Below are 14989 nucleotides of genomic sequence, written 5' to 3'. Positions count from 1 at the left end.
GTGCCCACTAACAGCACTTCTCCCCGCCACGGTCTGCGGCTATACCGGTGACCTTTGTGTTTGTCTTTGTCACGTAAATACAGAGACACGCACAATGATGTCACAGGAAATCTCATTACCAGCTCGGTCCAACATTAGCCGGACATCCGTGGAGGTAAAGTCGCAGCCCTGCAACTGCTGGCTCACGCCACTGCTGAAGGAAAGGGCCTCCCTCCGTAGAAGGAATTTTGGCCTACTCTTCCATTCTGGCCAGACCTTTTAAAATAGGGTGTGGGGGTTGCCCCCCCCCCCCCCCCCCGCCACCACACACGACCTGCGGATAAGACTTAACTGTGATGAACAGTTTCCATTTATTGAGGCAGGAGAGGAATCGAACCAGCGACCTCTGCATTGCAGGTCCGGTTGTGTTAACCATCACAACATCCGTGAGAAACGGAAGACGAACCCAGAGAGAAATAAAAAGAGAAATAACCAACCGCAAGGTCGCAACGTACAGATGGCAGCACGAGTCGTAGCATTTAGTATTTATTTTTTTGTCTTCTTATTCTGTTATTATCTCACAATAAAATACACGTTCACGAGTCGCATGCCCGCGTGCGGGGGAGACGAAACGAGGGGAGGGTGGAGGGTGACATCATCATAATAATCCACGGCTTGAGCAATCAGCTGCGACGCGATCGCATCGCTTGTGGGTGGGTGCGTGTGCGTGCACCATTCTCTGCGACCCGTTCGCGTGCAACTTGATCGCGCGCGCACCGAATCGCTTGTGCGCGGGCCATCTCTGCACGCGGTTGCTGTTCGCAGTCGAGGCCAGACTCCACTTAACAAACGGCGGCCCATCTGCTCGGGGTAACTTCGTTGCACAAGACCATTCCATTCATCACCTGGGGCACACGTTTGAGCAACTGTCGTTACAATGGGCGAATCATAACGCCGTTTGATTTCACTGCGTCGCGACGACTCGCTCGGGTGTGGACGAAGCAGCTGCGGGGAGAATTTCAAGAGCGAGTTCACTGTGCGACGAGGTGTGTGGGGGGGGGAGCCCCGGCCCGAATGCCAACTTCCATCGCTGCCACATGCCTTCGAAATCTTGAACGACACATCCCCGAAACACCAGGCCGATGTTATCTTTTGTTGAATGCGGTTGGTTCCAAGCCACGAGCGCCACGGGAGATATACCTCTCGAAACCTCAGAAAGCGACAGAAAGCCATAGCCAACATCTCAGAATCCAACTGGGGTCCTGAAGGACCTTGCCGTCTGAAGCGTTCCCGTTTCGCCAGCCTCAATTTCTTACGCAACCGCTTCCTATGTCGCCAACCTCAATGTATACCCCCCCCACACCACTCTGGCCAATCAGGAGAGGTTAGGCCCAAGTTAATGCATCTTTCAGCTCTTAAACCCTGTCGCTGCCACAAGGGAGTGCTGTCTCGAGCTGTCCGGCACAACAGTAATCAAATGAGAGACTTCATGATAACGATTTAGGAGCGACCTTCAAGTCAACACGGCGCTCACGATCAATCGAGAATTACAAACTTATGTCAGACAGTCGGGACAAGTAGCCGCGTGATGCAAGTTACAAGACGCACCCCGTTTGCGCTTTGGGGTTGTATTGGTAACCGAACACAGCCCAGGCAACAAATCTTCGACGTTAAAAGTGTGAAAGCAGCGGCGGCTCGCAGGCTGCGAGTCACATCCCGGGTTTTCTAGTCTCAGGTGCCGCCGCCACCACCACCAACACCACCACGTTGCAGGTGAATTCATTGAGAAACTGGAATGCGATTAGCAGTGGCTTCACCAACAGCGATTTGCTCCAACAGACGGGCATATGCATACACATACCGTACACACACATTTACACCACATACTACATTGACACATACAGAAGATCCCCGTAGAGCCTAAACTGCCGAGGCAAAGTGCTGTTAGCGAGCACCCATTAAGGCCGGCACGGCGAACAACGGTAGGTCGGCTGAGTCTACTTAGGGGAAGGCCCCAGGACAAGTTCAGAAGTTGCTCACCACTCAACGCGAACCGTGGCTGGGAATCAAACCCAGCTCTCTGGATTTTTAGCGCGTTGTGATAACCACTGCAGCCCAGCCTCGCCAGGAGCCAGATGGATTGCGGCATTGCGAGACTGGGAGAGAAGACGACCGGCAGGGATTCATAAAGCAGTGGGTAGATCGTGATGATGAGAGCCCATGAAGACAAAAGCACCTTCTGCAAGGGCAACCAAGAAGCCCACACACATTCCCGTGAGATCTGATTCCGGTGGGAGCCCAGCACTGGCATCATCATCATCACCAACATCGTATTTCACTTGAGCATTCCAATCAATTCACCCGCACGTGCCGCCAGAGACTGGACAATCTTAGGCAGCCTTGGCAGCGTATTTTCGACGAGCAGCCACCACCGACAGACAGCGAGCAGACATATCCGTTGACTCACGAGGTGGCAGCCCGTGGGCCCTGGGCAAGATACAGCCAAGAAGAGGCCAGTAAGCGGCAACATTATATCAGCCGCAGACTTCTTCGCGTGGCCAATGTAAGCGAGTCGTGCAAACACACATTTTTAAACGCGCAAATTAATCGCATCGTTCACAACCTATTTGGCCACAGGAATAAGTCAGGACCTTGAACGCTTCGCTTCCCTGATGGAACCAAGCTTTGGATTATGGCCAAGTTACCTTATTCACCCGCAGAGTGGGAAACACTGGGCCTATGGTCGAGGGTTAGGAATCGTACCAGAACCAACCCAAACACAGTCCAACCTCCCGAATGTGCGAGAAACCGAATCGATGAAGACATGGTCAAGATCCTACGAATCGAACCCCATCCCCCCCCCCCTCCTCCCACATTGCAACTGTGGCTACAGCAGCCAAAACCACGGGACATGCATCGCGCAAAGATGCCCGATCAATTTGCTGGCGACATTTGCAACATCGCTCCCGTTAGCCCTAAACTGGCCCACCACCAACCCCGACATCGACGTAGAACTACCCTTGCCAATCACCCCCTCCACACGGAAGGAAAATATATATTAGGCAACGTTTGGGGCAATTGCCCTTTCTTCGTGGCACAAGTCTTCAAGTGCTTGAGAGAAGGACCATTGCCCAAAACTCACCTAATATACAATTCCTTTCGTAAGGCAGTGGGTTTCATCAGCGCGTTGAGTTGTTATTTGTGCACCACAGCCAACGCAGCAGAGACAGGATCACCAAATAATCTTCCACACGAAAGGATCCCATTCGCCGAGCAATGCTTCCGACTCGATTCCTCGTGGCGTTTTATTTTTGGTTTTGGGAGCGGCAGCTGGCTATATATACTATATATTTATAGGATGACGCGTTATGGGCCTGTGACAATTCCAGCAACAATCATTTGTCGTTTGCATCAAACAAGCCGACATTCGCGGTGTGCTACTCCAGACGTCACTGCGAATAGAACACTCGTAATGAAAACAGCATATCACATTTGCTCTTCGCGCCAGTCTTAATAGCACGAGGCCGTGACGACGGTGCGATGTGTCACTGAGGGGGTATAGCCCGCCAGTAGTTGGGGGGGGGGGGGGCGATGTTGTCAAGTCCTTTTACCGAATTCATCCACTCCTGAACTTTGAGGCCACGTTCATCAGTGACGTTTGTCCATGGTGACTCAATTGCACAGCTCATAACGAGTTGGGTGGGGTCAGAGGCCTTTGGTTATCCCGGTGCTGACAAAAGTGGCCTCATCAGCCTTGACCAGGTTAGGGTGCAGACTGGCACCCTCCTCTGGAGGTCCCTGCTGCTGCTGCTGGTGGTGCCAGCAGATAAATTGATCCACCACGCGTGGAGAGCCCCAGGGCACAAAGTGCTTGTACCCCACGTAGGCCTCTTACCTACAACCTACTCTCCGTGATGTCCTCGGCAGCTAATTTATCTCCACACCTCCCGCTCTGTCGTCGAGTACAGCACCAAGAAGCCACAACAGTTTCTAATACTTTTGTTTTCGTTTCTAAATGGGGCATAGCGCCCAAGCGGAACTATTGCAATCATTTGGTGGTGGGGGAGGGGGGGGAGGCAGTGGTGGTACATAACGACACGCAAATAGAATATTAAAAAATAAAAACATCTACATATCAACTTGTTGAAATATATATTCTCGCAGTTCCAAGAGGCAGTGCATTCAAGAAGGTACGACAATTTCAAACGAAACCAGTCTTTTGGAAATATTGTTGCCTTGATTCGGGGGTTAAAATGCTGGCGGAACATGGCGGTGGGTTTACCAAATACTGAGAAGTAATCTGCGGCGAAAGGAAGAGGTGTAGCCCTGCAATTGCTGGCTCACACCACTGCTAGTGGGAGAGCTTCAAACTCAAGGCAAGCTCAAGAGAGCCGCCCGTCCCTAGTGAGTGGGAGAGAAAAAATAAACTCAACAGAAATTGCCTTCCAGCAAAGCCTCACCGAGTCCCACTGCTCTTTCAAGAGGGCCCCCCCCCCCTGCTACGTTGGGATGTTTGGACCAATTGTCCTCTCAAATATAAATTTGATTTCGTACGGGTGAGGACGCCTGAACGCCCAGAGAAAACCCACCAGGGCATAAGGAAGGGGGATAACACTAGGAAGAGATCCATACGGGTGGGTTCACCTCACCACAACCCGTTTGCTGTGTACCCACTACCTTACACAACGGACCGTGCGGTTTCGGCAAAACTTCAGGACCTGTTCCAAACTCATGTAAGTTTACGATGTAGAAATACACAAATAAAAAAAAAGAAGAAATAAAACTCGACAGCCAGGCCCTTTTCAAAAGTAAAAAAATATATCACGACAAAGATACGGCGATGAAAACGCGAGCGCGTGTTGCGGAGGCTTCGTTTCCCCCCTGGACATGGACGTACACACGAGACACGGCCACCGGGCGGACAGCCGGTGGACTCCACACTGGCTTGGCCAACGACTACGACGCGTTTTTTAATAGAGTGGGGGGGGAAAAGAAAATCTAACTTTGTCTACGTTTTTATTAATCATCAGGCGCTCGCCGACGCGTCACTGTACGTGCACGACCAAACACGGATACGTTTAGTTAAAAAATACTCTCACACACGCACGCACGTGTGCGTGCACACACACACACGTATTTTACATATATACATGGCCTCGCGGGTGGTGCCGCGATGGGTTCAAGCGTTTGCGCCCACGACCTTTAAAAGAGTTTCGATCCTGGTTGAGGATTGACTCCACTCATATTTAAGGTTTGCGGCACATGGTGGGGGGGGGGGGGGGTTAATAAAATTAAGAAACCACTTTGCCGGAAGTCAACAGTGGTTGTCCTATCGAGTATGACTGACTGGCTCCCACCATAAGAATGTGGACTTTCCCCCACTGGCTTCGTAAGGCTGCCAATGTGAAACTAGCGACGCATGTTCGTTTAAGCGGAGACCGACTTTTAGATCTGCTGACGCGGTGCTTAAAAGTTCGCGACGATATCATCTCGACGTTTGGTAAAAACGGCCGACTCAAAAGTTCGTGGCGTCGTGCTGGGGAGGGTGGGCGGGCGGACGGACGGGCGTGAAAGCCAGAGATTGCGTCGGCCGCAACGTTGCGTTCGCCCTCCGCCGCGTCACAGCGTCCACCCGCAGTCCTGCATCGAGACCTACAGTGGCCGGAGGGGATGGGGCAGTGGGGGAGTCAGCTGCCCAACCGCCCAAGCGTTTGGCCACACGGGTGTACGGCGCCGTTGCTCGGTGGACAACGTCCGCAGTTTTGTTGTTGTTGTTGTTTACGGTGGCGCATCATTGGTTGGCCGCATGGGTGGGAGCGGCGCTGGCTCCACGGGCAAGCGGTGCCCCACGCCATTGGAGATGTGCGTGGGAGGCCGCAAGCCCAGCACCCAAGCGCTAATGTCCACCCTTGCCCTTCCGCCCCTTTTGCCGCTTGTCCCTGCCCTTGCTGCCGCCACCGCCGCCGCCGCCGCTGGTGGAGGTGCTGGAGGTGGTGCAGACCGGGCAGTACCATGGCTCCTCCTCCGGCGGGGGGGTGATGATGCCCACGCAGGTCCTGGACGCACGGTCATACCATCAAGTCAATCAGCCGGCAGCAACATACCACGTTCGGCAATGCTCAAGCATTACAATTACATGGGATGCTGTACATTAAATCAGCGCCTTCTATTTAACCGTCTCATTAATAATAATTTAGAACTTCAACTTGTAATGCGTCGCCACACAGTGTTTGCTCGCTCTCGAAGTGAACGACTCGGAGGCGTGAGGAGGAGCCACAGACGAGCGGGGGAAGGCAGCAGCCACGCGGTGAACCGGCGCCAAATTCCCACCCCCCCGCCCCCCCCCCCAAGCTCTGCGGTCCTCTATATATTAAGATGTTATCGGCCAATTAATGAGTGTTTATATGTTTGGGAGGAAACCAGTGCACCCAGAGAAAACCCACAGTACTAGGGGGTGCAACTATCCCACACAGACACCTTGCTGCACCACATTCCCCTGGCGAGCCAGAACACGGCAACTCATCGCCACCCACGCGAAGCGACTTTCACAACATTTGTCTGATCCGCTGACTCCACAGTGCTGTACACAACAGCCAAGTGCAGCATAGCCACCACCGCCGCCAAGCTAAATAATAATCATTATGAAATGGGAAAAGACAAAGTAAGCCCTACAGCAAGTTACAATGTCTAAACGGGCCCATGTTTTGCCTTGTTCAGCCTCAACACTTCAGGGCTGCGCTAGTCCCAGAGGCCTACTAGCTGACGGATCTGAAACTGTTCAAGCTTTTGTGAATGGAAACAAACTCCTCCTGTGCATGAACAGATCCTCTGCCAATCGAATGCAGGATGAGGGGCTCCCCACGCCGTGCGGGTCCCGGGGGTTACTGAACCATACTTCACCACGCTGGTCAGTGCGGGTTGGCGATGCCACTGAGCACTAAGACGCGGGGGGCGCACAATTACAGTACAACAATGAATTGTGCAGCACCCCCTGCTGGCCACCAGGCAGCCCCGCGACAACCGGTTTGTGCGCGGCGGGCGCCCATCCAAGCACTATCCAAGCTCAACCCTGCTTAGCTTGCGAGATTGGGCCCTTGCCGTAAAAAAATCATCCGTAACAATGACATATGCCTCGTCGTCATCAACGCTGTCATCTTCCGTCGTCGTCATCGCGTTGACGACCGTGATCATTTGCGCTGCCGCTGGTGGGGACGCACCAGTGGTACCACTCGTCGCACGTCTCGCAGCCAATGGTGGGCGCCTCCGACGTCTGCTTGATCACGCCCTTGCAGCTCGGGCAGATCCAGATCTTGCCCTCCTCGTAGTCCTGCGTGCGTGCACATTCGTGCGTGTGTGCATGCGTGTGCGCGCACGTGTATGTGAATGAGTGTGCGCGTGTGTGCATTATTGCGTACGCATGCGTGTCAATGAATGCATGTATGTACATATGTTTATCAGCGCGTGCCCGTTTATGTGTGCATGCACGTGTGTGCGCGCGCGCATGTGTGTTCACGCATGTGCGTTCACGCATGTGCGTTCACGTGTGCGTATGCGTGTGTGCAGATTTCAATCGCACGTCGGCCAAAAAGAAAGAGGGGATAAAAGGCGGCAGTGGCGGCGGCATTAGAATATTTCTGATCGCACCCTCAGATAAAACGGCACAAAAATTAAACGAACCCTCTACACACGCTCGGAGCGCACGCACAGTTTGAACGTACACGCAGAGTGTACGCACGCACGGGGAGTTTGAAGGCAGCGCAGCGCCGCTGCTGCCGTAAAACCGTCAAGGGGAGGCAAAAACGTCCGCCGCATCCCTGTCCCTCCCCCCTCCCTCCCTGCCGGGCAGGAAAGAGCCCTCCCTCGCATGCGTGCACAAAATCCGCGCGTCTTGCTCGCAGCGCTCTCTCTCACATGTGCACATCCCGGCGTCTCCGGCACAGACGCAGCAAAAACAACGACGACGGCGGCATCGGCATCAAGAAGCGGGAATTGGTGGGGGGGGGGTGGTGTGGTGATGATGACACGGTCGGGAGTTGGAGGCAGAGTCCGTCTGTACGGGTGCGTGTGTGCGTACGCACGTCCGTTGGTTCGTCCGTTCGTCCAACGATAGGTTAACTCTTGCGAACGCTGCAGCGATTAATCATATTGTGATGCGAGCGGGAGACTCGCGCTTCCATCTGATAGCGCCGCGAGACGGGAGATTGGAGCAGCGGCTGCGGCAAGACGTATTTCAAACGTGGAGGGAGGGAGTTAGTTAGGAGCGGCGTCTGTTTGCCGTAGCTCAGCGCGTGAGCCCCAGCGGGGGAGAGACGGACAACGTGCACCCTGCGAAGAGCTGTTCCGTACCCAATGAACGAACGAACGCGCCGTTCACTTCTGCCCACGCTGCACAGAGCCGATAAAAACGGCGCACTCGCTTAGGCTACGTGTACGGTGCCTTGCGGGCCGTGCCATTCGGAGACGCTTGTGTTGGCACGTCGGTGTTATAACGGAAAACGCAACCAAAACAACAGCTCTCCTTTGGTGGGATACGGAGACATCCGACATAATTACGATGCGTCGGTACAATAACGATAACACTGCTGGATTGGATGAAGCCCTCCCCCATGATGACTTGCGGGTCTCTTGGGGTTGTTTGGCCATACTTAACCATGCTGGTTCAGTGTAGGTCGGCGAAGTGGGGGGGGGGGGGGGGTTGCGAGTCATTTTCCACTGATAACTGTGGGGCTGGGAACTGAACTCAGGTCACTGGGTTCAAAGCGCAAGGAGAAAAGCACTGAATCACTAGTTGACCATGAAGCAGTCATGAGCTCTTTCGTATCGCTCTAGAGGCATCACTGTCCGCTCAATTTATAGACACGCACACAACCGTGTGTTGCATGTACACAAGCTCTCAGCCTTCACCAGACCACCAGTCCAAAAGAGAGCTGAATGTTGCGTGGCCATTTTGTCATTTAGACCACCACAGCTCAAAGAGTTGAGAAAGACCACTTCTTTTTTGAGCTGCTGGTCTGGATAGGCGAAGAGTTTTTGTACATACAATGCTGCACACCTTGTGCATGTGCTGTGGAATCTATTTATTTTTCTGGTTGCTGTATGAGTGTTTCCCTTGCAATTTGTTTCTTCGTCATTTACAGATTTTAATTTTTGAATTTAATTAAACACGTCGGGTGACGTCACCAGGATGGCATCGTGCCAAATCACCGGGATGCCATAATATGAAATCTGGACCACTCACGTCTTCCATGGGAACGACCGGCGGCGGCGGCGGCGCCGGGACGGGCGGCGGGGGAGGTGGCGGCAGAGGTGCAAGGGCGGCGGCGGGCACCGGCAGGGCCTCCGACACCAGCTTCCCCGAGCCCTTCTTAGGCGGCGGGCCTCCTCCTCGCCCCATCTTGCCCTTGCGCTTGCCGCCTGCGCCGGTGGGAGGGGTGGCGACGACTGGCGGCGGAGGGGGAGGAGGAGGAGGAGGCGGCGGAGGCGGAAGCACTACGGGGGGCGGAGGCACCACCACTGCCGCCGCCGCCGCTGCCGCCGCCGCCACCACCGCCGCCGCCGCTGCCGCCCCCTTCTTGTCCCGGCGCTTGCCGGCGATGGGTGCGGCGCTGTTGGCGAGGCGGCAGCGCGGGCAGAACCATTTGACGGCGTCCGGGGGGGCTTTGGAGATGCCCACACATGGCCTGCGAGAGAGGAAGGGGGGCGGAGGGCACAAGCGCAGGACAGCGCGTGGGATGGCCATTCAAAAGTGACTCGCAGTGAACAGTGCACCACCACGATGCCCAGTGCAACTGGAGCTTCGCAACATGTGTCCGCAACAAGCCATCTTTCTCTGTTCTTTGGCATCCCGTTATTGTTTCCCACGCCCCGATTGCAGCACGCACTTAATCTCGTGTGAGAGAAATGTTTTTTTGATCGACGAGTCTCACACGTACGTACGTTTTCGCAGCCGCTTTTTAACCCAAGTGTCGCATGTCGAGCATTTCCTCTCTCTCTCTCGAGCTTTTGCCACGCACTACTGAAGATGGCCGCAGTGGTGCGTGGCGAAAGCTTGAGAGAAATTATCCGCCACGAACACGAACCTGGAAATCCACGCTTGGACCGACGAATAGTTAACCGCTCAATTGCGACGTCTCCTTGATAACGTTGCTCGTCCCACGAAATACACTGCACTGCTCACTCTCGACCACTGGTCCACGACCGTCTCTGTCCGCCACCCCCCCCCCACCGCCCCGGGCGCATTGTGTCTGTACGCGTGGGGTGATGCACGCACTCCGACGCGTGGGCCGTTTGTGGGGAGAGCTGACAGCTCGTACGCCGAAAATCGGGTCGCGCCGAGTTCAAGACAACACGCACGCCGCCGCTTGCCTGGCAGACACTAGAAAAGGCCGAGGAGGAGGAGGAGGAGGGCGACTGCAACAGGAACAGACGTGGCAATAAATTCGCCAAACCGCTCGTGTCTCATCGTCCCAATTTACGGTACAGAATAGTCTGTTTTAAGAGTCCGGGGAGGACGGCGAGAACGTTCAAAAAATGTTTTGTACCCCTTTTTTTTCTTCCGTAAAAAGGTTTCAGAAGTTTACCGAGCGGCCACTCAGCAGCTGTGTAAATATTATTTCAGCGCCGCTTTGAGTCGGCGACGGCACATATTAATTGACTTATTTGCGAGTTTCTCCGCTTTAATCTACCGTCGCATCACTCAGGGCTTCGGTCTCTGCATGGGAACAATTAAGGCTTGGGGTGGGGGGTGGGGTGAAGAGTCGTGGATTATGGTGGGGGGGGAGGGGTGGGGGGCTGTGGAGGATGGGAGAGCGCTAACAGCACCGCGGCTGGTGCGTGAAGTCGCCCCCCAACGGTCGCCCGCGCTCGCCCTCACCAGTGGAACCAGTCGTCGCACATGTCGCAGCCGATCATGGGGCTTCCGTCGTCCATCTTATTGCAGCCGGGGCAGATCCACACCTTGTTGCCTTGGGCATCCTGCGTATACGCAGACACGGGGGGGGGGGGGGGGGGGGGGGGGGGGGGAGTCGCTCGGTCACCCGGCCTCAGTGGCGTGGTAGCACGGGGTGGCAAGCATCCCCATCGCGAGTCATTCAATGAGGCACGCTGTTCAAACTCACCGCTTCTTTGCAGGCCGGCGCCTAGGCTTGTGACCACTAGCGGGCCCTGGTGCAGTGGCACTGCCTGCACACTCGATGACTACGCCACTGGTCCCGGTGTGTGTCCGCTGGTCCGCTGCATGTTTGTCTGTCTGCTTGTTTCCTGTGGTGTCACCTTCATGTTTACCAAATGCCTTTATACTTGCCTATCTGTCTGCATGCATTCCAGATGTTGTCCAGCAAAGCTTTGCCAATCAGATTCCAAGTTCACCAGATGCCAGCCAGCTTGTCTATCAGATGCCTGCCTGCTTGTCTGACTGTTTAACCGGTTATCTGCCTACTGGCTGGCCTATCCCCTCCGTATGTTTACCAGATGCCTTCCAATTTCCTTATGTGGCTGCATGTTTCCCAGATGTCAGCTTACTTTCCCTATCTGCCTGTACGCTTACCAGATGTCAGTCTGCTAACCTGTCTGAGTGTGTATCAGATGCCAGCTTACTCATCCATCGGTCCGTATCCCAGATGCCTTCCTACTTGAAAGTCTGTATGCGTGTTTAAATACCCTATCCACCTGCACGTTTGCCAGATGCCTGTCTGCTTTGACTATGCATCTGCATATTTGCCAAATGTCTCTACCTGCCGGCTAAGTTATTCATCTACATATTTTCCCGATGCATGTCTGTTGGCCTATCTATCTATCTGCCTGTACACCAGATGCCTCGCTGCAGCCTATCCAGCCCCCCCACCCTCCCTTCTGGGTTCGAGCCAAGGTCAAGGCAGTGGAGAAACCGCAGATTAAAAACCCCGTGCCGCGGATGTTTGCTACTCCCCGGTGAAACGAGCGGGCGCGAGGATAAACAAACTTCTAATCGGTAATTGTTATTTTCCTTCCGCCTGAAAAATTGACAAAGACGAGAATTTACACGGAGCAAGAGAGCGCGCGAGGGAGAGGGCGCGAGCTGGAGTCCACTGGTGGGGGGGGAGGGGAAAGTGGGTATACAGAAAAAAACGGGACAACTTCCCAAGACCGTTAAGAGCTAATAGGTCTCAAATCAACATCCCTCCCTACTTTGCGGTGCTTTTAAAAGCCCCACAAGTTGCCCTACACGTGGTGCTTTTCCAGTGACGGCTGTGGCCAGCACTCACTCATCATCAGCAGCAGCGCTAAACAAACACAATGCCCTCCTCCTCCCTCCTTCCCTGGCTCCCTTCCCTCTCCCGCCTCGCTTTCCTTGGCTCCACCGACCGGGATGGTGGACGGGACTGGAACTCTGCTCCGTGACGGGAGCATGACTCTGTGCCCAGTAATAATGATAATACGACTAAATTAATAAAATAATAACATAAATAAACCGCACGATCGTCAAATAAACACCGTAACCGCGTGGACGAACTCAAATAAACTTTGCGAAGGATGCAACTCAAAAAACAAACAAACAGCCGTGTCGGCCATCGAGGTTGCTGTGACCGTACTTCACTATGCTGGTCTGTGCAGGTTGGTAAAGAAGGGTGGTTTGGGTGGGGGGGGGTCAGGAACAGTTCATATATCACTCGCCACTGGCGTCAGCCGTGGATGCTGGCAATCAAGTGTAAGTTTGCCGGGGTTATGTAGTGCAGTGCGATTCACCACTGAGCCACGGCTCCACCCCCACTTGCGCATGGAATTTCCCTAATCACCTCGCACTGTTGTCTTGGAGAATTGAGGTCAACATCGCCAAAACCAAGATAACGTTGAAGTCCACAGCTATCCATGCTGCCGACTCCCTGCCTCTGTATTCAGGTCCAGGCTCAAGAGATTCCTCTTCTCTCTGCCTGTGTATGACTGACTGCCTGCCTCTCTCAGCAGATTCACTCAGAGATCCATAGACAAACACAGACTTAGACCACAGACTCGCACAGGGATGCATGGACTCACGCAGGGGCCTAAGACTGCCTCGTTGAGACCCGGTGACATTTACGCGTGCGATTTCAACAGCACAACCATGATGACGATGTTGATGAGGTGTCTGCTGCACAACGAACCAAAAACGTGCTGATGGTTTCTGTGGTGACGGTGCGCTGTAGCGCCGCCGCCGCTGCAGCCGCCGCAGCCGCCGCAGCCGCCGTCAATCCTCCCCCTGCTCCGGGGCCGCTCCCGGCCTTCCCCGCGGTCATTTCGAGCGCCGCTAGCGGTCCATCGGGACGGCCGGGGCCTGCCGCCAACAGGGAGGCCGCGGGCCCCGGTCGGTGCTGGTGGTGCAAGTGGGCCTCGGGCAGCGGCTGCGGGGGGAGCGGCGAGTCGGGCGGGGAGAGAGACGGCGAGGAGGCTGCGCCGCCACCGCCTCCGCCGCCGCCCAGCAGGGGGGGTGACTTGGGGCGTGGGACTGGAGGGGACGGCTTCTTGTCGACGCTTGTCTGGTGGATCACCCTGCTCGGTCACACGTTGGGCGAGATGGTGTTCGGGGGGGGGGGGAGGGCGGTGATTGGACCAGTGGGTCGAGTAGTGCGTGAGTAGATGAGTGGGTGGGCGAGTGAGTGGGTCAGTAAATCGGCAGGTCAGTAGGCGGTTGGGTGAGTGAGTGGGTGAGTGAGTGAGGTAGCAAAAAGGTGGATACGTGGGTGTGTGGGTCAGCGAGTGAGTGATTGGGTCCATATATGGATGGATATGAGTGAGTCAACCCGTGGGTGAGGTGGTCAGTAGTGAGGCGAGTGAGTGGATCAATAGGTGAGTGGGTAAGGTGGGTTTGTAGGTAAGTTATTGGGTAAGTGGGCGAGTGTGTGAATAAATTAGTGAGTGAGTAGTTTAGAAGGTGAGCCATTGAGTGTGTACTCCCCACAGACTCCCACCGGGTTAATTACATGGTTTACATCAAGTGGTCTGATTTGTTCGACGGCGTCAGTCGGCACGTGGTCACGTAACCGCTGGCGACTGGTTGCCGGGCATGGTGGTGGCCCACGTTCGTGATACAACACTACCATAGCAAGGGTTGGTGGATCACACATAGATGTATGCAACCCCCAAAGCTGATGGACTGCTAGGTGGCCAAAACATAGCAGCACAGCAATCTATCTGTACGGACCTTTGAGCATTCGTGCCTTGTATGGGTGGGTTGGCGGGGAGTTTTTTTGGGGGGGTTTTGCCGGTTTCCTCCCACACAACAAAACTGCTCCTTAAAAATGTTAATTTGCTGAACTATTCAGGATCCCTTCTGAAAAAAAAGTCTATAGAGACTCCGTGAGGCTTTCTTGCACACAAGTAAATGTCATTATAATTATTATCACCATCATCATCATTGTAGACATTAAAAGCGAGAGCTAAAAATCGCTGCCCTAAGCAAAAGGGACGCGGTGGCGGCGGTGGCAATCCGTAAACACCGTCTGCGTCTCCCGCTTTAGCCGCGCGACATGGCAAAACTAAAACATTCGGAAACGCCTCGTCACCGCTTAAAAAGGGTCTTTCTTCTTCACGTGGTGGGGAGGGGCGGGGGGAAAGAAAATCAACAAATAAACGGAACCGTCGCATTAACCGTCCTCCCATTAACCGTGCTAGTGGCGGCGGCGGTCATTGTGCAAGATTTGGTTAAGTGATAACAACGCTGCGAGGGCGGCGGTGGCGATCACAGGGGCAGCTGCGGCGCCGACAAAGACAATGAGGCCACGGCGGAGTTTACGAAACGAATGCGGGAGTGGAGAGAGAGGAGAAAGATGTGAGGGTGGCCGGCTAGAAGCGAGGATCACTCAGGATGGGAGCGTAGGACCTTGAGTCGCTCAGCACAATGCTTAAGAAGTGGAAATGTTCTAACCGCGTCAGAAATTAGCCCAGCCGGGGACGTGACCCTAACAATGAGCTACAGTCTCAGCTGTAAACATTCGGCTGTGTACTTAAGCCCGGGGGAAACCTTGCCGAGTTTCAAGGCACCTTTTTCAGAAGGGTC

The 14989-nt window shown here is 54.5% G+C and overlaps 1 protein-coding gene across 4 annotated transcripts in view; it reads right to left on the bottom strand.

The window, feature by feature from the left end:
* Positions 1-512: 512 nt before the first annotated feature.
* The window catches only part of TAF3 (TATA-box binding protein associated factor 3), a 43684-nt gene continuing 29207 nt past the window's right edge, over positions 513-14989 (bottom strand). For all 4 annotated transcript variants that reach the window (XM_032963419.2, XM_076070679.1, XM_032963420.2 and 1 more), the window contains 5 exons: positions 13098-13482; positions 10853-10953; positions 9218-9659; positions 7197-7306; positions 513-6035 (listed from right to left, as the gene is read on the bottom strand). In XM_032963419.2, the coding sequence (XP_032819310.2) occupies positions 5876-6035; positions 7197-7306; positions 9218-9659; positions 10853-10953; positions 13098-13482 (1198 nt within the window). In that variant the 3' untranslated portion in view covers positions 513-5875. The remainder of the gene's footprint in view (positions 6036-7196; positions 7307-9217; positions 9660-10852; positions 10954-13097; positions 13483-14989) is intronic.

This window comes from Petromyzon marinus, chromosome 30, assembly GCF_048934315.1.
Source record: "Petromyzon marinus isolate PM22_M1 ecotype Great Lakes invasive population chromosome 30, UKy_Petmar_22M1.pri1.0, whole genome shotgun sequence".
Classification (NCBI taxonomy): Eukaryota; Metazoa; Chordata; class Hyperoartia; order Petromyzontiformes; family Petromyzontidae; genus Petromyzon; species Petromyzon marinus.
Note: the sequence above shows the minus strand (reverse complement) of the source record. Positions and strands in the feature narration are given on the sequence as shown.